This window comes from Pantherophis guttatus, chromosome 1, assembly GCF_059756535.1.
Source record: "Pantherophis guttatus breed Tessera chromosome 1, ASM5975653v1, whole genome shotgun sequence".
NCBI classification, from domain to species: Eukaryota; Metazoa; Chordata; class Lepidosauria; order Squamata; family Colubridae; genus Pantherophis; species Pantherophis guttatus.
The window spans coordinates 72,962,977-72,986,357 of record NC_142063.1 but is presented as its reverse complement, the minus strand read 5'-3'; the positions used below and the strand labels follow the sequence as shown (position 1 = coordinate 72,986,357).

Genomic DNA, 23,381 nt, shown 5'->3' with positions numbered 1-23,381 from the left:
GTGAAAGGGGGAAACCACACTGAGCATATTCTGAAAATGTGTGTCTTTAAAAGAGCTATTTAATTCTTGACCAACATTCACAGTGGAGATGAGAGATAACATCAGTAAAGAGTCTCTCCAACTTTGCTGTGGATTTCTAGCTTTCTTCCTTTGGTTGTGAAAAAAAGATCAACTCCCTGAATTCCTAGCCTTTTCCCTGCTTTCTTCCCACAGAGACAGAAATTATCTTGCTTTTCCTTGTATTCAATTATATTAGAATTATAACAATTTCTTGACGAAGAAAAATCCCCATTGCCTGGTTTGAATGGATCATTTGGAGATTAGCTTTAACTTTTCCTTGATTTTACATTCCTCATTCTTCAAAAGAAAAAAAACTCCGAATCTACAATTTAATGTTCCAAAACAAGATAAAATGTCTCTTCTTTTCCTCTTGCCCAAGCTCCCTTGAGTTTAATGTCACCAGTCAAGTCTGAGTAGCAGTCGGTATCCTCTTACTCTTACACTCCAGCAGGTCCTCAGATTGGTTCCATCTCTTCAGAGATTGTCTATTTTACAATATCATAGCATTTGAAAGAATACCAATGTGCATTTAATAGTAATTAAGAAAGTTAATCTCTAGTTTGACATGCCAATTTTGATTATGAAAATGATTGATTGTGAAGTCATCATAGAATTACTTACGTTATATGAAATACATGATTGACTACCTGAAGATCTTTGCTCTAGGACAGGTTTTTCTCAATTTTTGTAACTTTAAGATATGTAGACATCAACTCCCAGAATTCCTCAGCCAGAACGTTGGCTGGGGAATTCTGGGAGTTGAAGTCCACACGTTTTAAAGTTGCCAATTCAGGAAATAGTGCTCTAGGACACGACTGAATATAGAAGGTGACATATACCTTTGGCTTGCATCTAATTATCATTAGACAAGAATTGATGTCACTTCCTGGAGTTTAAATAGTTTCACCCTTTTGCAATTCATGTTTGTGATGTTTTGATACTACTTCTTGATTATTACCTGGCTATCTCTTATATATAGTCATTTCAACTGGATAGCCTATATCTGCACATTTCTTTCTCTTGAGGACTTTGCCATCAGTCTTCTGTCTTTTTTCTAGGTAGTTTATGAAGGATTTTAATATTTTAATCCTAATTGTCTAGTTGAACCTTTTTTTTTAAAAGACTGAAACAAAACTGGTTCAGCAAAGGCTTGAGACAAGGCAGGTATGTGCCAATTACTTCTTTAAAACGAAACAGTCTTCCAAGTTCCATTTGGAAAGTGCTTTATGTACAGTCTATCTGAGTGCTAATACAGCTAGACAATATAGCTGTCTTTTTTTATGAATTCCTAGCTGTTTTGTGTTCCTTTGAAATGTTATTTATATCCTGTTGCAGGGATATATCCACTGTCATAGGTTCAAAATACTCAGATCTTTTTCTTTTCTTTTCTTCACTATGGATGTTTTATCTAACCTTTATTTTTCTCTTTTTGTTGAAGGTAAAACTGGATTCACCATCTGACTTTAAACATTAAAAACTTTTGGTGTCTAAAAGATGTGCCATGGAATGGTAGGAGCAAAGAGCACCACAACATCGTTGCTTGTCTTGATCAGTCATGGGATATTTTTTCCATTTTTTATCTTCAGTTCCTGTATGGTGGAAGGATTGGACTCATGTAAGTAACATTCTTACTATCTGTTTCATGCATATTTCTGCCCTTCTCTGTGATAATTCAGGCAAATGGGTTCTTGTAGAAAATGTTCATAAACCAAGCCAAGCCAAGCCAAGCCAACATTTAAAGCAGCTATATACTTTAAGGAAGACTATGTGGTGGCTCAGTGATTAAAATACTGGGCTTGTCAGCCAGAAAGCTGGTAGCCTAGATTCAAGACCCGAGCTCCATGCAATGGGATGAGCTCCCGTCCTCACCCCAGCTCCTGTCAACATAGTAGTTCAAAAGCATACAAATGTAAGTAGATAAATAGGTGCCATTTCGGTGGAAGGTAACTATGCTTCATGACGTCATGTTGGCCACATGACTGCGGAAATGTCTTCAGATAATGCTGACTCAATGGCCTTGAAACAAAGATGAGCGCTGTCCTTGATAATCGACAACAAATAGCAGAGTAAAATCCGCAAGGACTCCTTTACCTTTTTTTTATAGTTTTAAGGAATGTGTGCAATCATCTACTTGGCGGGAGCGTCCCACTGGGTTGCATGCTTTTATCTGAAATGGAGATCTGATTTCCACTGGTAATAAGGGTAACTACTTTGAATAGGATTATGGATGCAAGACTGGCATTGAATAGATGAGGAAAACATATTTTCAAATCCTGTACTGGATTAAAACAATAGTATATAGCAGTGATGGTGAACCTTTTCGGCACCGAGTGCCGAAACGGTCGCACGGAAACATCGCCAAGGGGCTGCGCTCTGGAAAGGCCAAAGTTCCGGGTTCTGGCGCGCATGTGCACACCGCTTTTCAGCACTGCCACGTGCACGAAGGACAGCTGATCATGTGCACATGTGCTTCAGAAACCCGGAAAACAAAAAGGCAAGGCCGTGTGTGCCGGGCGACATGGCTTTGCGTGCCACTTTGGGCACATATGCCATAGATTCGCCATCACGGGTTTATAGTATTTAAGCGTGGGCCTTATTATTTGTTGCATGTGATCAAGATAATCATCTTTGTAAGTAATACCAGTCCATATTGTTAAGTTAGATAAAGGTAAAAACATTTCCATGAATACTCTCCAAAGGATAGAGTCAGTGGGACTACATGTCCTTCTATACTGTTTCCAAGTATTTTCTCCCATATAAATTCATTTACTTCAGAAAGGCAGTAAAAGAAATAATGGCAAATCGTGTGTGTGTGAGAGAGAGAGAGACAGACAGACTGATAGACTATATGTGTGTGTGTGTGTGTGTGTGTGTATGATATATAAAGAAACATAAAAATAAAAAATGTAAAATATATTTATAATGGAAATGAAATTTGGACTTTGAAGAAACAGGATAGAGTATTTTCAAATTTGGGGTTGGAGAAGGTTTCATAGACCATCATAGATAGCCAAGAAAGAAAGTAAATGGATAATAGAAAAAATCAATCTAATATTCAAGGCACAAATAACCAAACTTAAATTACCATTGTTTTGGACACATATTGTGAAAATCCTGTTTCCTTGGGAAGTCCACAATGCTGGGAAAGTTGAAAAGAGGACGACCAGCAGCAGGGTAGATGGACTTGATTAGAGCAGTGATAGGTACAGAATTGGAAGATTTTAACAACTTCATTGATGAGAGATCATCCTGGAGAGATCAATCTGTGTGGCCAATTGACAATTGTCACTGACTTGTTGGCTCATAATCAAGTGGTTGAAATGCTTTAAATTAGTTACAATATCTACAATCAAGATTATCCCTTCAAAATAATATTGATAATAGCTGACTCATTCATGAGATTATCAACATAGTTTTCATATTCCTCCTGTATATATATTGTATTTAAACCTTCACTGGGAAAAAAGGTAAACTGAAGGGGGGGAAAAGATTTCCTTGTGAGAAAGAAACTTGGTTTTAGGGGTCCCTCTGGCACTGAGTGTTCTATGGAATAGAGCCTGTTGGGAATTAGTTGAGGTTCAGAAAAATGAAAATTCCATGTATATGGGCAGCAAAAGTAACCTACAGCAAGAAATGGGCTCTATAACCTTAGAGATGAATCAAATTTTGAGTACCATATAAATATCGGATTTGTCAGTTTTCTTGGAAAAATGCTGTTTTCTTACATAACAGTTTATTCTTGTACATTTCACCATGAAAGCTGCTGAATGTGTGAGAGTGGAGTGTTAGATGATAGATAGGTAATTTATTTAATAATATCCTGGTTTTATTTATCTTTCAAATCCTCTTAGTGGGAATAGTTCAGAAAGAAATACAGGCACGAGACCAGGGTGGACCTAGTTCCCCGCTGCACATTGCAGGGGAACTGGCTGCCACCTGAAGCGCGACTCTTGAGGTTTGCATTTTGGAATCTGGGCAGCGATGGCTGGAAAGGAGGAACGTTTCCCTTTAGGGGCTCCCATTCAGCTCGGCTTGGCTCCTGGGCGCAGAGAGGGTTAGGCGGCGGCAGCGGCAGCTCCTCACATTGCTGGGGAGTGAAGTCAGCGGGGTCAGAGGAGTGACCAGCCGCAAATCGTGGCACCCGCCTTGTTCCCCAAAGCTGCAGGGCAGATTCCTGCCCCCTCAGACCATCCCAAAGAGGTTTGTTCCTCAGGCTGTGCTCTGTCCCTCCCCCCAGAGCATGCTAGGGGTCTCTTTGGGGGAAAACGAGTAGTCCCTGCACCTCTCGCTTGCAGGAGGAAAAGAAGGGCGGCGCCACTTTAAATGCTGGTAGGCAGAGGTAAAATACTTTTTTCCTTGTTTTCCTCCCCCAAAATTAAGGTGCGTCTTATACTCCGGTGCGTCTTATACACCGAAAAATACGGTAATTGTTCTAACTGTCAGGAAATTTCTCCTTAGTTCTAAATTGCTTTTCTCCTTGATTAGTTTCCACCCATTGCTTCTTGTTCTATTCTACCCTCAGGTGCTTTGGAGAATAGTTTGACTCCCTCTTCTTTGTGGCAACCCCTGAGATATTGGAACACTGCTATCATGTCTCCCCTAGTCCTTCTTTTCATTAAACTAGACATACCCAGTTCCTGCAACCGTTCTTCATATGTTTTAGCCTCCAGTCCCCTAATCATCTTTGTTGCTGTTCTCTCCACTCTTTCATATATTATATGTTTAATATAAAGATAGCCACTCAAGTTACAAGCATGTTCTGTATGAAGTCAAATAGGATCTTAATTATAGAAGTGATATGTAAACAAAACTAATTAGCTGATCACTGTCTGCATTTCTGCCTAACTGACTGAATGTTGCTTAATCTTCTGACTATTTATTTATTATTTATTTATTTATTTATTTATTTATTTATTTATTTTATTTTATTTTATTTCTATACTGTCCTTCTCCCGAAGGACTCAGGGCGGTGTCCAGCCTAATTAAAAACACAAAGACAGACAAAATTTAAAAATTATTAAAATTATTAAATGATAGGCCCAATTTATAAAAACCCCAAATTTAAAATCCCATTTAAAACCAATTAAAATTGTTTTTAAAACTATTGCAGTTTGATGAGAACAACAATTCTGTAATGTCAGCTTAAAAGATATTTCTTTCTATCCATCTTCCCCATACTGCTGTGGCTTTTGGTAAAATGATATTTTCTAAGACATCTTTCCAGTGTAGCTAGAATATAGCTGTGGAATGGAAATAACTTTTCAACACAGAAACATCCATCTACTGAATGCAAAAGCTTAACCCAGCAATTTATTCTGCCAATTAATGTGTTTTCCCACCTGTTCAAGTGTTAGCTATTTTCCACTCAAATGAAGGCTCTGTATGAGGTTCTGCGTGTGTGGTCTGCACAGAGCCTTCTTCAAATTCCTAAAAATTAGAGGTGGAGAAAAGGAGTGTTTAAAAGAAAACAAACACTTTAAGTCTTCGTGAGATCCCCTTTAATATACAAAATTTGTGAATATGAACATTGCATTAATGTTCTATCCATGGAAATGTTGGTTGGGGTGGGAATTAGGAAAACTTCTGTACCTTGCTGTGAATGGATATAAAGTTACCAATGATGAAACATGCTTCTTGATTTTATTATTTAAGTGTTTGCTTGATTGATATGTCACTTTTCTTCCAAGAGTTCCCAGCATCTTAGATGAGGGTCTCCATTTTATTCCAGTAATATAATCTCATATCATCTGAATACCATAAATTGGGGCCCAAGTCACCAATTAGGTTCCCATGGATGAGACTGGCCTAAAACATCGATCTCCCTATTCCAAGATTCTTAATCACAACATCACACTGGTCTTCACTGCTTTTGAGAATGATCAGTGAAAGATTCGTAATGCGAGGTTTATTAAGTATTCTAGGGATATCCATGACTCCTGCAAAGAGAACAGAATTTTTTTAAAAATGTGAAATGTTTTGTCATAAATATAAAGTGAGTGAATATTGGGAGGAGCATTTTATACATTTGCATGGGAGCATTTGTGAAATATTGTAAAGTGGAAATTGGCAAATGCTATAAATGGTTAAGCGTCCCCCCCCCAAAAAAGTTTAAAAATATGTGATAAGTACTGTAACTGGAAAAACATTTAAGATATGGATAAGGTTTGTTTATGAAGTGACCAATCCAGTTGTTTAACTGTGCATGAGATTACATCCATACTCCATGATTAGGAGAACATTGCTATTGTTCCCCTGTAGAAAGAAGAAGGTAGCAAAAGCGAATGCAAGAACTGCAGAGGGCTTGTTTTGTTAAAGAGCATCTGGGAAGATATTTGGCAGTTTTCTGATTAAAATAATAATATGAAAAATGACATGAACCAAATTAAAAAGTAAAATGTAGCTTCATGCTGGCAGAGTTTTGCTATTCAGTAGATCCTTGAAAAACATGTATGAATCTGAGGGAGAAAAGCTTATTGTATGTTTGTTTAGAGAAAGTGTATGATAATCTTAATAGGAGTATGACATTTTGTATAACTATCATTGAAAATTGCTGCTAAATGTAGTAAAAGCAGCATACGAAGAAAGAAGAACATGTGTGAGACAAAATGGAATACTTCAAGAACTACCGTGTTTCCCCAAAAATAAGACCCTGTTTTATATTTTTTTGAACCCTGAAATAAGCACTTGGCTTTATTGCCATGCGCTCAAAAGCCCGATCGGGCTTACTATTAGGGGATGTCTTATTTTGGGGGAAACAGGGTAGCAAAAACTAAGAGAAAGATGTAGTTGTTTAATAGAGATGGTCCTTGCTTAACAACCTTAATGGGACCAGAATTTCCATCGCTAAGAGAAGCAACTATGGTATTAGGTGAAACATCCCATGATTACACCACTTAGTGATAGCAGTTCTGGTAGTACAGATTGTGGTCTCTAGATGAGGGCCACATTGTAGTTAATCAAGGACCTTATCCTTCTGCTCTGTCATTCTTGCTCCACTTCAACTCTTCCCCCCCCCACACACACACCTATTCCCCGCCCCCAGCTCTGCCCTTCTGGCCAGTCTGCACTCCACTGCCACCCACTGCTTCCCTCAGCTGACTTTTGCCATCTGCTGCTGAAGAGGCGTGTCCAGCAAGGCAGCTGCTGGCCCTTGGTGAGGTTGTGGATTATATCCCTGACGCCTAGATTGGGATAAAGCAGTTGTTGTAGGACACAAGCATCAGCTACAACAATTTGTGGCTGATAATCTTTGGCATTTCTTGAGTTTCCACCCTAGATGACTCATCCTATAGCTCTTACAGTTTCCAGACAGTATAACTGATTACAGAGTCAAGAGGTGTAGTCTGAGCCATTTGAAAGGTGCAAGACCCTCCTAAAGTATAATAAGCATGAACTTCAAATAGACATTGTGTAATCCTTAGAATATGAGATTTTATTTAATGAAAGAACAAGTTCTAATTTTTATGGCTGTATAAAGAAGCATAAAATCTTGCAGAAAGTTTCTTAAAACATTAAATGGCTGCTCTGAATGGGATTTTTTCCCCCTAGCAGTCCAGAATGTGACTTCATGTGATATTCTGAAGATTTTGATCAATGCACTGCATTGTGAAGAGTCCACTCAGAGCTGCTCTTGTATGGTTTCAGTTGTTCCAGGATGTAACTATTAGTAATTCCCTATTAATTATATAGTGATGCAAAAGTCTTCCATTCTAACAATAGATTGATCTAAATGCAGTTCTCTTGTTAAAGATAGCTTAGTGTCATCTTTAAATGGGATTATTTATTTATTTGTTTGTTTGTTTATTTGTTTATTCATTCATTTAATTTCTATAGCTGCCCAATTCAACCAAGTGAGTCTGGCTGATTTACAATTGTAAAATTACAAAAAAAAAAAAAAAAAAAACCCCACAGTAAAACAATAAAAACATCCACAAAATAATTAAGTACAAACGGCAGCCATGATAATTAATCAACTAATAGAAAAGCTAATTAACAGGGCCTTTAACACATTCTGGGCCCTAGGCCCAGGTACATAACCAGGTTTTTAAAGCTTTGTGAAAAGCCAGCAGGATTGGGTCCATTCTAAGCTTTGAAGGGAGAATATGCCATAAGGGAGGGTCTACAACAGAAAAAGGCCACCATCTAATCCTTGCCAGTTGATACTTCTTGGCTGACAGGATCTGCAGCCACCCAAAGGGACTGAGTCACCTAAAACAGGCAACTATCAGCAGTTGCAATAAGAGTAGAGAAATAGTTACATTTCACCATCCTTATCACCATGAGGAAAGCCCTAATAGCAGCTCTAGCTGATGTCAGGTGTATTCAATCTATGTTTTACACCAGTGGCACTTGGACTGTATACATTCTCTCAGTTCCATCATATACTACAAGGAACACTGGGAACTCTGGACACAGAGAAGCCACCCAGGTGCAATCTGATCTAAAGACTATTTGCTGTTCCACACAGCCACTCAGATTTCAATTGAACCAAGAAGCAGGTTTTCTGGAATAACCGCAATCTCCCTCTGGAAACCAGTTGGGTCATTAGTCACTTGGGGGGGGGGCAGTCCAATAGGCCCAGCCTCCCTGCAAAGGGAGGGGGATAGCACCAGAAAACTGGAAACTCACCAGCAAATGCTGACTGCTAATTTGTGTTCATGTATGCACTCTGCTAGTCTTCTGCTGTCTCTACTACATAGTGAAATTAGGAGTACTATATGATTGTTTGCATACCATCTCCTTTCTTAATAATGTTATATAGACTAATCTCAATCAAAGCTCATTGTTTTGTTTTCCAGATTTACTGGCATAGTTTGAACTACATAGTTTGAATAGCCATTTTGGTCTGGTTATTAAGGTTCCAGGCTAGAAAGCAAGAGACATAAGGTCAAGTCCTGCCTTAGCATGAAAACCAGCTGAATGACCTTGGTCCAGTCACACACTCTCAGCCCACAGAGTTGTTGTGACGAAAATAGAAGGAAGGTATATTGGATATGTTCGTTTCCTTTAGTAAAAATAATAAAGGTGGGGATAGATAGGTAGGTAGGTAGGAGGTAGATATTGTATAGAACAGGGGCGTCAAACTCGATTTCATTGAGGGCCACATCAGAGTTGTGTTTGACCTCAGGGGGCCAGGGTGGGCATGGCCAGCTTGACATCACTCATGTCGTGGGTGCCTATGATGGCCCGAGCGCTCTGCCAGTGAAGACCGGCTCCCAATCTCCGTTTTCAGCTGGGACAGCCTCCTGCAATCCTCTGCCAATGAAAACAGAGCTTGGGAGGGCTACATGGGCCCTCTCAAGCTCTCTTTTCTCTGGCAGAGGCACCAAGGGCTGGTCCTTTGCTGTTTCCAGAGCGGCTCCATGGGCCAGATCTAAGCACCCTAATGGCCAGATCCGGCCCACGGACCTTGAGTTTGACACCCCTGGTATAGAATATCACTATACTGACATCTTTGATTGATCTCTTTTGAATCAGTTACTCCGTCCACTGGTGTGTTTAGCATACTAATTGGAGTATGGAACTTTTCTTTCTGAGTTCAGAGATCTTTTGGAAGACTTTTCTCTGTTTCTGTTTACATCTTGATGTTTTTACTGATGTGATTGTAATACTACACCTTGTCTCTTCTAACAGGTCTCTGAAATGTTAAGTTCTTCTCTTCTTTGTGGTGTCTGCCGTCAGTTCTGACATCCAGTTTACTTTCTTTTGATGCTTGGTCTTTGGCAGTCTTTTTTCACATCCATCCTAAACAACTACTTTGATTTCATTCCTCAGTTCCTGTTAATGAGGTTCAGGACTTTAAAGTGATTCCCGATGTTCTCCTTCAAAATATGTGTACATGCTCAAGATCATATCATGAAAACTGGTTGGTTTTGTTCTTGAGCTTAAATTGAAACTTCCACATGAACAATTTTTGATTTGTTCCACAGTCAGCTCCAGGCACATTTTTGTTCTTAAAACCGCCAGTTATGTGTTGCAATAATATATAACCAATTTGATTTCTGTGTACTCAATCTGAAGATGTCCATGTATATACATGCTATTTCAGTTGTTTGGAGTCTGTTACCAATGAATTATAAGTCATTCTTATTTCATTTCTGCTTCCTAACAATGTTTTCCTCTTATTTTAACTAGGTATCCTTATTAATTATTAGATTGTAAATCAAAAGTTTGGCACTATCAAATGTTGAGTTTATAGTTAAAGGTGTTATATAGCATGGCAGCAAAATCCATGAATCTATTATAATTTTTACCACTTCTGTTTTCAGTAAAGGTTAATGTTGAGACCTGCCAATGTTATCTGAGGATTACTAAGGGAACAAAAGAATGAATGATGCTGCAGCTCTTAAGTGCAGGTGTGCTTTGGAAATTTAAGTTGAAAGAATCTTTCATGATGTACATCTACCTCCATCAGAACTATTTCATGTCTTTTGGGGCTTGATCTCTTTAATCCTGCTCTTCCAGTTCTCTTCAGTGAAACACCCACTTTTTCAAATCCTTACCTTTTCAGTGCCAGTTTCTTCTCCTTCTGTTACTTTGACTTCAGAAACTATATGTTTCTCAGCTCTTAGTTTGAGAGTTTGTTACACACCTCCAATTTGTAGGTGTAGCAGTGTCAGTATTCTGTAGACCATGGGTGTCAGACACCTCCAATTTACTGCTGCAGCAGTGTCAGTATTCTGTAGACCATGGGTGTCAAACTTGTGGCATCACATTGCCGTCACGTGATGTATCGTGGCGTTTTTCCCCTTAGCGGAGTTGGGGTGGGCGTGCATGTGATGCATCTGGCCCGTGGGCCGCCATTTTGACACCCCTGCTGTAGACCATTACCTATAGAGCAACAGAAAATAATCAGCATATTTCAGGAAAACAGTGTGCTGAGTAAAACTCAAAGCCTTCCTAAAGATCTCTCTCTTTCCTTGAGTTCACTCATTCTGATTTGAAATCCCAAGCCATCTTTTTAGTACATAGTGATAATCATTTCACATTCTGTAATAGCAGGCGAAGCTTCAATAAATATAGTCCAGGAATATTTTATTTAGCATGTTATTGAACGTGTTCTAAGAATGAACTAAATTAAAAGCACAGTAGCTGTTTTCTGCTCATATTACATCAAAAGAATTTAAGTTAGTACAGGCATGTCCTAGAGGAGCTTATTCACCCACCCATTTAATTCTGCTGCAAATTAAACCAGTTTTTAAAACTGAAATTAGATAATGTGTTGTGTTATATGGACAGATTTATATTAAGTAGAATGCATTCTGCGTTGCAAATAATAACTATAGAGACAAAATATACATCACTCCTACATTTGCCTATGAGACTCATTTTTGCTGTTCCCTCTTCTTTAGCTTTAAAAGCCTATTGGCAGTTAATGGAAATAAGAGTACTTCATTGTCAGTGAGATGGGGGACATAATATTTGGGAGAGGAGACAATTTTTGCCTGTTCAGAAAGTGCCTCTCACAGCGAGAGCTTCAGATATTTTTAAAGGCCTGTCTATAATGATCGATTGCTTGCATTTGAGATGAATATTGTGCATTTTCTTTGTCTGATTGTGGCTGTTTAGCATTGGGTTTCTGGGTCTGATCCTACAATTATTGCCAAATTATCTGAAAATATTGTTATTGTTGTTACATTCCATAATCCTATTAAAATATGAAATGGATATCTTTTCCATTTTGGAAAGGATAGCTGTATTGCTTTTTTAAGATACAGATTTTATTGAAATAGGAGAGCTCTATTGCTGAAAATACAGTATAGTCTTAGCTTGGCAAGGCAGACATATTACAGAAAAACATTTTAATAGATAGTTCTGTGTACGGCATAGCTTCCTCCATGGTTTCTTAGTGGCAGAGGTTTAATGAGCATGTGGTAATCCTAGTGTTGCGTGTTAATTAAGGTAATTCAACTCTGTGCTTTTTGTGAATCTCCAGCTGGTGATTGCATTGGTGCAAGACTATAATTAGTCTTTATTTCCCTTTTGATGTCTTTTGTTTAAAAAAGTTTTGAAGAAGCTTGAAATGATTAGGCACATTTTATCCTGTGTATGTATCTGAATCTAATTACATAAATGTATAGCTATGATTACATAGACAAACCCTTTATCTTGAATATGATCTCATTTACTCATTTTAGTATATTAAAAAAAGACTTCTACATTATGCACTCTTGATAGAGAAATAGTAATTTTTCAATCAGCATTGAATATGAAGAAGACCACAGTGGAGCAATTATTACTTGGTTCTTTACTGTTAACTCAGTACTCAGAATAAAAACTACACACATCCTCAGTTTGGAAGAACCTATTAAAGATCAATATTAATACTGATTAATATTAAAGACAAATATCTGTTAAATGGCAAATGGGATTTTTCAAATACAAAAACAGTTGTGCTTTACTTATAACTTATATACTTATATAACTGTGAATATACCCTTTTTAAGCAGAAGCAGCAGTATCTGATCTGCCGAATGATGAGTTTTGTTCATTTTTCAGGGTAAAATTCCTAACAGAAATCGGATCCACTGGATTTTATCTGTTAATTTGAGGGCTTACTATAAGCAGACTCTTAATTGATTGGGTTCATTTATAAATACAGTAAATAAATGAATTTAAATTTTAAAAGTCTTATTAAGAGTGCAGTAGGAACTAAAATAAGTTATATTTAAAGCTCATTATTCATCTACTTAATAGAATGGAATGGAATGGAATGGAATGGAATAGAATTTTTTATTGGCCAAGTGTGATTGGACACACAAGGAATTTTTCTTGGTGCATATGCTCTCAGTGTAATTCCATTCTATTCTATTCTTCTAAAAAGATGTATCTTGGTAAATCTTGGATTTCATCACAAAATAGCTTATACTACATCTGTCCAAACTCTTACTTTGACACTGTGGGACAGATTTTAGCATGTTGAAGACACCTGAATTTTATGAAAATGTCTAACAAGGGGACAAGGAGAGTTAGAAGGGGGAATTTCCTTTTACAAACATATGGCACCTTAGCAAATACAATATGGTGTAACATTTTCTAGTTTACAGCTATTTTCTAGTTTATTAGGTGTTTAACTTGTATGTTAGGAGTGTATTTATATATACTTGCCATGCAAAAAAAGCTCTTAATGCATTTGATTATCTCTATTATAGTACACAATTCCTATACTCTAATGCACATGTTAATGGACCAGAATACACTTTATGATGTTATTTTTACAATAACTGATGGTTTTAACGTTGCAGAGTTTTATTTTATTTATTTATTATTTATTTTTCACATTTCTAAACCACTCATCTGCCTCAAAGAGAAACTCTGGTGGTGTACAATAGAACGTCAAAATAAAAAAAAAGTATATAAAATTTAAACAGTTAAAATTAGGTTTTTAGAATTAAAATTATTATCTGTTTGTTTCCACGGTTGCAAGATTTTCATATTTATAACAATATTGATGGGTGGTAGCTGTTTATACTCGGTTTTTTTCCTACAGTTTTTTTACTACAGTTTTTTTCCCATTTCTTCAAGGAGGAAAATAGCTTGGTTTAATATGAGACAATTATGATTTCAGTTTCATAGGTGTACATGTGTAGTCGGATTATTTATAAAATATGATTGCTTAGGAGAGGCTAAAACAAGTATTTTTATAATCAGTGTCCAATCATCAGTGGTACAATAAGCTAAATATTTCTGTAGAAATAAACCTGCTACATCCCAACACATGATTAAATTTCATGTTCCACTGGGGTTTTTTGTTATGTTTCCTGGGATCGGATGGGATGGGATGGGATGGGATGGGATGGGATGGTCTAGACTGGGTAGGGTGGGGCAGTTTAGACAAACTAACAGGGATAGTTAGATTTATGAATAATTACATATGTCTTTATCTCTTTATTAATAAAATTGTTTCTTACTGGACTTTACAGAAACTTGTGAATAGATACAATCTACTTTGAGCTGCTGCTCTTAAAAATAATCTTTTGTGGATTGTCTTCTGAAGAACAAACTGCATTTAATAAATCCCTATTCTTGGTTATTGTTTCTTTATTCTGATGAGAAATATTAGTGGAACAGAGTGGGTGAATGGATTTCAATCTTTTTTATCCACCTGCCTTTTCTGTTCAAAATTGCTGCCAAGCCAACTGTGTTTTAGCTTGTGGTAATCAGGATAGGTATAATGTTTTAAGCTACATAAAGCAACAAGTTCAAATTCTTATTTATCTTGGTCTTGGCTAAATCACTGTTTGAAGTTAACTGACTTCATAAATCCTACTGACCTTGTTTCCTGAGGGAAGACTTGGATAATCATAATCAATGTCAAAATCTGGTGAATGCTCATTCATGGTTCTCAAAAGAGAACATTTGTATTTTCATAGAAAAAGATGGAGATTTGGGCCCACCATTCATCACTAATCTGCTTCAGAGTAACAAGACAAGAATGCACATTCTTGTTATGTTTCAGTGTTTGTTGAAATGCTGTGGTCCTGGGTTTATTACACATTAGTAGTAAAATTACACATAACAGTACACATTAATAGGATTTATTGCTTAAAAGCTGGGGTCATAATTTCTGTTTTCCTTTGCAGACTGTCCACAGCCATCCAAACCTGAGAATGGAGGTTACAAATGTCATCCAACGCCTTGCAAAGACCCACTGACATCTGACAGTGTCATAGAGTATTTCTGTGACAAAGGTTATGTATTGAAAGGAGATTACAAATATTTGACTTGCAAGAATGGCAAGTGGAATCCAGAACTGGAGGTTACCTGTAGACTTAGCCAAGGTCAGTATATCTGAGTGAATATGCTTACTTTTGCTTTCTGTGCTGTTAATTTTTGTCCAGTGTTTTCAGATACTGACATAAAACCCTAGCTACACCATAGGACAGTATTGGGATAGATTCAATCTAAAAAGAAATCTTTATTTCAAACTTATTTCAGTTCTCTATCAATGTAGCTGCCTATTCTCTCACAACAACTTTATTTATTTATTTATTTATTTATTTATTTATTTATTTATTTATTTATTTATTTATTTATTTATTAAATGTTTATGCCGCCCTTCTCCCGAAGGACTCAGGGCAGTGTACAGCCAAGATAAAAAACCAACAATATAAAAGTTAAAAACAATTTAAAATTATTAAATAGTTTGGCCAATAATCTAAAATAAAATAACCCATTAAAATAATATTTTAGGCCAGCCCTGCTTGATAGAATAATAGTGTTTTAAGGGCGTGGTGAAAGGTACGAAGGTCGAGAATCCGATGAATCTCCGGGGGCAGCTCGTTCCAGAGGGCAGGTGTCCCCACAGAGAAGGCTCTCCCCCTGGGGGTCGCCAGTCGACACTGTCTAACCAACGGCACTCTGAGGAGACCCTCTCTGTGGGAGCGTACTGGTCGATGGGAGGCTGTCGGAGGCAGAAAGCGGTCTCGTAAGTACCCAGGTCCTATGCCATGGAGCACTTTAAAGGTGGCAACCAACACCTTGAATCGCACCTGGAAGACCACTGGGAGCCAGTGCAGCTCGCGCAGGAACGGTGTTACATGGGAGCATCGAGTCGCCCCCATAATCACCCGCGCAGCCGCATTCTGACCAGCTGGAGCCTTCGGGTGCTCTTCAAGGGGAGCCCCATGTAGAGACTGTTACAGTAGTCCAGACGGGAAGTGATGAGGGCGTGAGTGACTGTGCACAAGGCGTCCCGGTCCAGAAAGGGACGCAACTGGTGAATCAGGCGAACCTGATAAAAAGCCCCCCTGGCCACAGCCGTCAGATGGTCTTCTAAAGACAGCAATGAGTCCAGGAGAATGCCCAAGTCTAGGCAGCTTATAAGCAATAAAAATACAGATTGGGGGTGGGGGAGGAAACAATAACCACTCACTCACCGCCGGTGACAACACACAGTCAAACGAGCCATTTGATGGGCTCCACTGTATATTCCCCATGTAATTCAGAAAACTGTAATTTGCAGAAATACAGAAAATGTTTCCTAATATCTGCAGCTTTTCTGACTCCCTGTCTCAGCGCCCCCCCAACTTTTTGAGCACCAGGGACAGTTCCATGGAGAGGTTTTTCCAGGGACCAGAGGGAACATGGTTTCACGTGCTGCCTGCATCCTACGGATGGGACTTCACTTGATTGTGCAGCCCGGTTTCTGGTGCGGCCCAGTGCCGGTCCACAGACTGGGGGTTGGGGATCCCTGCCCTATACTGCAGACGCAAACACATAGAGAGATGTAATTTCCACAGAATGTTTCAAGAAGGGGTGATTATTAAAATTAAAATAAGAAAAAGGTATTTTGCCTATATGCTGAATGCTTGCTTCTGAATTTTTAATAGTTTCTTTAAAAAACAAACAAATCTGTAGCCATTTCCTGGACTGCGGAAAACTTTAGATCATGTTGGTTGGGAATTCTGTATGTTGTTGCCCAATACGTGTGTAAGGCATAAGGCTGAATAGGTATATATTGGAATGGTTCCACTTTCTCTGTTGCAGTGTCTAGCTCCTTCCCAATACCATCCCAAAACATTAAAGGATCCCTACCCTGACTATGTTTTAAGTTAGCTATGAAGACTTGACTCTTTCCCTAAACCCTGGGTTAGTGTGTAGTGACCCTCTTTTGGGAATTTGGGTGAATGAGTTATATTTCGATTGCTCTCTTGGATTGTCTTCTGGAGTAGGTGGCCATATTAAATAAATTAAATTTTTTATCTCTTTTTGGTAGGCTATGATAGGTTTATTATTTTAATATTATATGCCGTTTATTCTAGAGTTTGGGTAGCTTCAGATTTTTCAAATTTGACAGATAAATGAAGCAAGTGCATAGCAATTAAATTGTAAAGTATTTAGGGGAAGGGATTTTCTTTCTTTTTTTTTTGAAAAAAGTTTTTTATTTTATTTCTTATAAACTTTGTAAATGTAAATTCTCTTATTCATAGTTAATCACACATATACATATATTTTCTAAAAGAATTTTTTTTTTAAATTATATTCGGGGTTGCTCTTCTACCCTTTCTTCTCCCTTATTTTACAACAATCCTTCTTCTCCTTCTTTCTTTCCCTTCCCTGCCTTCTTCTATCCTTTCCTAAAGGGATAGAAGGGGAAGGGATTTTCAATCCAACTTGATCACAGTTTACTGCAAGGGAATGTTCTTTACCCCATCTTGACTCTCTTGAAAAGAATGTTCTCAAAAGCAACTTAACAATTGCAAGATTTTCAGTTAGATAAGAATTCATTTCCCATAACATGAAGCAAAAAGAAAGAAAGAAAATATTTGTCATGTTGCTTTCATTGACTGGGGGCACTGCTGCAGCAGTAGGAGAGAAATAGATGTCACTTAATAGAAATTTATGGGAAAAGACAAAATCCCTGAGGGCCAGATGAATGCTGAATCTGAAATGTTCATGTTCAGTGGAAAAACTGAGCTTGGGACGTTTTTACCTTCTAAAAACAAAGCTTTTAACATAATAGGAATAATACCAATCTCATTGCCAAGCTTTGACTTGACAATGGAATGGTCCCACAACATTCTGCCTAATTTCCAGTAATACTGATTTAGTCATACAGTCATATTCAAACTTATAATTCAGCTGCTTATTTTTTCCTCTTGCAATTAAATAAATTTCAAAAATGTAATCTTGAATATATTCATTATAGTTTTGACTTGCGAACAAATAATTTTAAATTCAGTTAATCTAAAACAAGAAGCCTGGGGTTTATCAGACAGCTAAGATAGCCTGGGAGTTCAGTCAAAAGGAACATGATTGGACAACTAGGTACAGTCTCTCTGAGGATGTCTCTGAATGTAATTGCAGCAGATTTGACCCAAACCAGGCTTCCCTGAGAAGAAAACTTCCTATGCAAACAGCTTACTGTCAGGACTGATCTTATTCAGGAATCCTGCCTTAGTTATAGGAAACAGCTGCTTTCTAAAGAGAACCCACTGACTATTTTTTGTTTGTTTGATTTTGTAGATAAAGGTTCTCCTCCAAGTGTAGGAGTACCCACCTTATCCATAGTGGCTACTACAGCAAGTTCTGTTGCTCTCATCCTTCTCCTAGTTGTATTGTTTGTTTTGCTACAACCAAAACTGAAGTCATTTCATCACAGCAGGTGAGTTCTTCAGAATTTGTGGGAGTCTCTTCAGTTAAAGAGATTTGGGGGTGAAGGTTGATATTAAGTGGAAGAGGCTGTTGTGACTAGTTGGGTATCAGGTGAAGGCTATATCTGCTGGAATTGATGCTGCTGCTCACTTTAGTAAATTTCTGGGATTAGAGTGGTAGAGTATACCAATTCAATGTCCAAAGTAGTCTAAACCATGCAAACTAATGGCCAGTGTTCTCGAAACACAGCATGTTACAGTTGACTTAACTGCAGAATAGCCTGAGAGATAACAAAATAGTTATGCCAGTTATGTACTGTAACCACTAAAAGGTTAGAATAGATACTAATGTTGGTGGTAGAAGTTATTTGGGAAGATGACATAATCATCAGATGCCTTTGAGGGGCAGATTTTATTCATGTAAATTGGATGGAGAACCTGTTCAGATGCTGTTAGGTCTTGACATCCACAGCTATGCCAGTGAAAGATGAAGAATGCTAGAAGTTGGTAATATCTAGAAAGTTTCAGAATCTCCACTCTTGATGTAAATGCTTATAAGTACGCTATGGTGACGTGTGTCTCATTATTTTATTGACCCAAAGTCATGCATTCTTTTTCTGATTGTTCCTTCCTATCTTCTTTTGAGTTTTTCCTCCAATCTTTTTTTTTTATACTTCAGGAACTCATTCTGTTAGACAAAAAAAAAATTCTTTGGGAAAACTATTTCCATTTTGATCTTGAAGATAACAATCACGAATCCTATTGCAAAGGAATAGATGGACTCTGTGGTGTAATACATACATGGTCAAATTCTGTTTTTATTTCCAGGAGGGAAACATTAGATTTTTCAAAGTACCTTGCTCTCAATAGATCCCAATTATCAAGGTCTCTTCTAGTAGAAACTTTACCTAAGGCTTATTGGAGGGATTCAAAATATCCAAACTAAAACATTGTGTTTCCCAGGCTATCTTTATGGTCAACAGGCACCACTGTCACCTCTGTTACTCAAAAGCCAAAAGAAACCCTGGCCTTCCTTCCATTCTTGGAGTTGGGAAAAGAGATCTGTGCTTTGTTTGCTCCCTGCCTGCTTCAGAGTTCCAAGGCTGGGAGGAAGCTTGGAATTTCTTGAGCTCACAGATTGTTGTCAGTATGTTTACTCTGGCAAGAACAATGTGGAAACAGCACTTTGGGGGAAGAGGGAGTTTTGTAAACAGGCTTAATTAGGCTGGAGATTTCATTGATTTTATTTAAAATGAACAGTTATCATCACTGCTAATACGTACTTCTGTAATCCAGACTACTTGTGTATTATTCTCTGAGATAAGAAGAAAAAACAGTTTCCTGCAATCTTACTTGTCTAATTTTTAAAAAACAATTGGCCAATATATAAAGCAGTAGACACATAATAGTTGTTTTCCCTCTATTCTTATACCTGAAGCTGGAAAAATCTTGAATCAGGATAGAAATGTCTCTTAATGAAGAAGATAATGCAACTTCAAGGTTGCATGCCCATCATATCCTACAAATTTTATTCAGTGAATAAAATGATTAAAACTTTGTGGTGTTTTCTTTGAGTGGATTATGGTAAAAGCACTACTTTATTCCTTCATGGCGAATTCCCATGGAAAGTTTGCCCCATCTGTTTTGCCTTGTATGCTTTCTTAAGATAGCAATCAGAGGAGTAATATTTATGTTTAATCCAAGGAGTTCTTTCTCTCTTCCAGTCTCTTACATAAAAAGCTATGAAATTTAGACTGTTCAGTTATTCCCATGATCTTGTGATCCAGTGGAATTGTTTATCCATAACTGCTTTAAGTTCTCATTTGTAATATTAGTGATAGTTCTGGCCTCTTTTTTTATTTTCAATAAAATTTTCAAGCATCAGGATATTTTCCAACAACTCTTACTTACATGTTATATGGCAAAAATATTTATTTAGTCCTTCGAGCGTGCTGACTGATTCTGCTTCCATACTGTTGAATAATTTATTTTTCTTGCTTTCCAATGTTAGAGAACCCTGTAACTGCAGGAAAAATGCAAGGGTGATGGTGATGATATGCTGTCCAATTTCCTCTATTTTTCTAGCCCCACAGTTGAGTGACATTGTTTTTTTTCTTCAGCCTTTTTGATCCTCCAACTTCTACAGTCATATGACTACAGTAGGCAATTTTGTTGGAAGTGTGATGCCCCTACACTTTAAAATTTTGTCTAGATTTGTCATAGCCTCCTAGAAGCTGGTGCTTCTTTAATTATGATTATAGTAACCAATCCTGTGGATTTTTGACCCAGAAAGATAGTATTTTTTGCTGCTGCTTCACCTGCTTGCATTAGGTAATCTTGCACACTTGACATATTTTTTGTATTTTGAATCGGACTGGCTTTTTCATTCTGTTTTCAAAACTTTAGCAAGGAATTCCTTAAGCCTTCCTAACTTCTAGCCACCAAGTCATATCACTTCAGTCTATTTGAGGTTATCAATATTTCTTCCAGCAAATTTAATTCCAATTTATGTTTTCCAATCCAGCACTTTTCATTTTATGTTCTTCATATTAATTAAATAGACAGGGTGATGGTGTACAATCTTAGTACACTCCTCTCCCAATTTTGAACCCAATATTGAACCCATATTTCATTTTAACTGATGCTTCCTAGATGTCATTAAAATTCTCAAAATATTCAGATAGAGTAGTCTAGCCCTTGTGCTTAATAGCTATCTGTAGTTCATTGTGGTTCACACAAAGCTATTAGTATAATCCCGGTGTCAGCAACCCATGGCTCTGGAGCCACGTGTGGCTCTTTCATCCCCCTGCTGTGGCTTCCTGTCGGCTGAACCCACCACTGGCTGGCCCTGCCCCTTGCCCTCTCCTCCCAGTCACTCCTCGCCTGGCCTGAGAAAGTAAGGGTGACGGAGTGGGATGGAGACTCGTTCCACATCATAATGGGCTCCAGGAGGAGGAAGGGACGCCGTCTCTCTCATTGTGAAGTACGCTAAATTTAACTCTGCTGTGCAAGGTGCTGCGAGAGCAGTGGGCAGGTTATGGAGGTGGCAACAGCAGTGGAATCAGTCACAGCCAGGCCAGTGTTAACTTGGGGCGGAGAGCAAGTCTAGTGTCTCCCTGAGTAACTGAGGTGCGTGCAGCACCAACAAGGGCTGGAAGTGCCTGAGAGAGGAGGCAAGTACAGGGGCGCTTCGCTCCCACTCTAGAATATGGAGCAAGTCTCCGTCCTCTGCCATCGCCCTTACCTTCTCAAGCCAGGCAAGGAGTGACTGGGAGGGGAGGGGCCAGCCAGTGGTGGGTTCAGCCGACAGGGGGACAAAAAAGCTTCATTTATCTGGGAACCTGAAATGATTCTTGATTTAAATCATATGATAAAAAGCACCCAAAGAAGAAGAAAGAACAACTTCAGCAAAAAAAAAAAAAAACCCAAACCCCAACCCTCGCCTGTTTTTGGAAATGGTTCAAGAGGGAATACACACACACACACACACGTGAGACAGAGAGAGAGAAATGAGAAAGAGAGATATCTTTTTCCCACAGGAAAAAAAAACACAAAAACAACGGGAGCCACAACACTTGGGTAGGCATGGCTAGGGGGGGGGGTCATGTGACTGGGTGGGAATGAGTGACGTCGAGTTGGCCCCGCCCATCCAGGTTTTATGGCTCCTGGTGTTTTTTTTTTTTTCTGTGGGAAATGGCTCTTTTGAGTGTTTAAGGTTGCAGACCCCTGGTATAATCAATAAAACAAAAATCAGTGGCTTTTAGGGGGCTGTCTTGCCTTTTCAGTTATCCATTTAATGTGTGTAACACATGCAATTGTTTGTAGCTTGAACATCTGGAACCCTTGGCACTGTGGTTTTTTTTTTGGTTGTTGTTTTAAATACAGATTCCTATTTACCATTCTCTGGCCACTGCTGTTTTCCACATGAACTGTCAGCAATATTTTAGAATAGCATCCTTGCAAAATATGAAACAGTTCCACAGGTATTTCACAAATTCCTGCAGCTCTTTTCATAGCAGTATTTTCTAGGGTCCATTTAATTTTACTTTCAGAAAACGTCTGACTCTACACATTTTATACTGTGTTATAAATCAAATGGCCATGTTTGAAGTAGACTTCTATAAATTGTATTCACTTTTCAGATCTTGCTCAGTTTTGTGAAATGTGTTTGGTTGTAGGAAATTCAGATCAATGTCTGGAGACTTTTTCAGTACACTTTGGCAAGAAACACAGGCTGCATATAGTGGTAATGTTGCCAGTCAGTCTAGTGGTTGTTAGGTAGTTGCTTGGTGCATAGAACTTGGATGCAAGACAAAATTCTAAGTATTTCTAATTATGAAGTCCTGTAAACAGAATTAGATGTATTTATAAGGTTATAAAAGAATATATGCTTCCTTAATTGACTTGTGGACCCATGATAACATGAGAAAATTGATTATCAATAAAGCCATACTGTTTCTCTTTATTTAATACTAATGTAATTTGCAATTGAAACGTAATAACCATATCGTAGCAATAGCACTTAGACTTATATACCGCTTCATAGTGCTTTACAGCCCTCTCTAAGCGGTTTACAGAGTCAGCATATTGCCCCCAACAATCTGGGTCCTCATTTTACCCACCTCGGAAGGATGGAAGGCTGAGTCAACCTTGAGCCTGGTGAGATTCGATCTGCCAAACTGCTAGCAGCCGGTGATCAGCAGAAGTAGCCTGCAGTACTGCATTCTAACCACTGTGCCACCGCGGCTCATATCACATATAACCTCTCTTCTTTAACATATTTTCACCTGCATCCAGTATTTTAGCCATAGTGGAATTATTATTAGCTATGAGATAGAAATCTTGTAATTCTACCCCAGCTCATTTATGAATCTACTAGGTGGTGATAGATACATTTTTACAGGGTCTCTTATTTCCTCTTTTATTCCTATCTTACATTGTTGGGTTAAGCCTTACTGAGAAAATAAGAGGGGCTTTTAGGATGAAATGTGTTACATATTATATTGTTATATTTCCCCTTTTCTCAAGAAAAGAGAAGCGGGGTGTTCATCTGCCCACTATAAATCTGAAATATCCAAAGAGGTTTTTGGTTCCCAGATTGACCTGGCATTGTCATGGCGCTGTAGTTGGTTTGACAAGATGGCAGACATTTTCCCTCCAAAACGTAGAGCTGGGATGGGACAGATCTCACTATGACCATAATGATTCCTTCCTATTTCTGCAGCT

The 23,381-nt window shown here is 38.1% G+C and overlaps 1 protein-coding gene across 2 annotated transcripts in view; it reads left to right on the top strand.

Moving 5' to 3' along the window:
- SUSD6 (sushi domain containing 6) overlaps window positions 1-23,381 on the top strand; it is a 59,121-nt gene that overhangs the window by 28,950 nt on the left and 6,790 nt on the right. For both annotated transcript variants that reach the window (XM_034417648.3, XM_034417649.3), the window contains exons 2-4: window positions 1,499-1,675; window positions 14,643-14,840; window positions 18,028-18,166. In XM_034417648.3, the coding sequence (XP_034273539.1) occupies window positions 1,555-1,675; window positions 14,643-14,840; window positions 18,028-18,166 (458 nt within the window). In that variant the 5' untranslated portion in view covers window positions 1,499-1,554. The remainder of the gene's footprint in view (window positions 1-1,498; window positions 1,676-14,642; window positions 14,841-18,027; window positions 18,167-23,381) is intronic.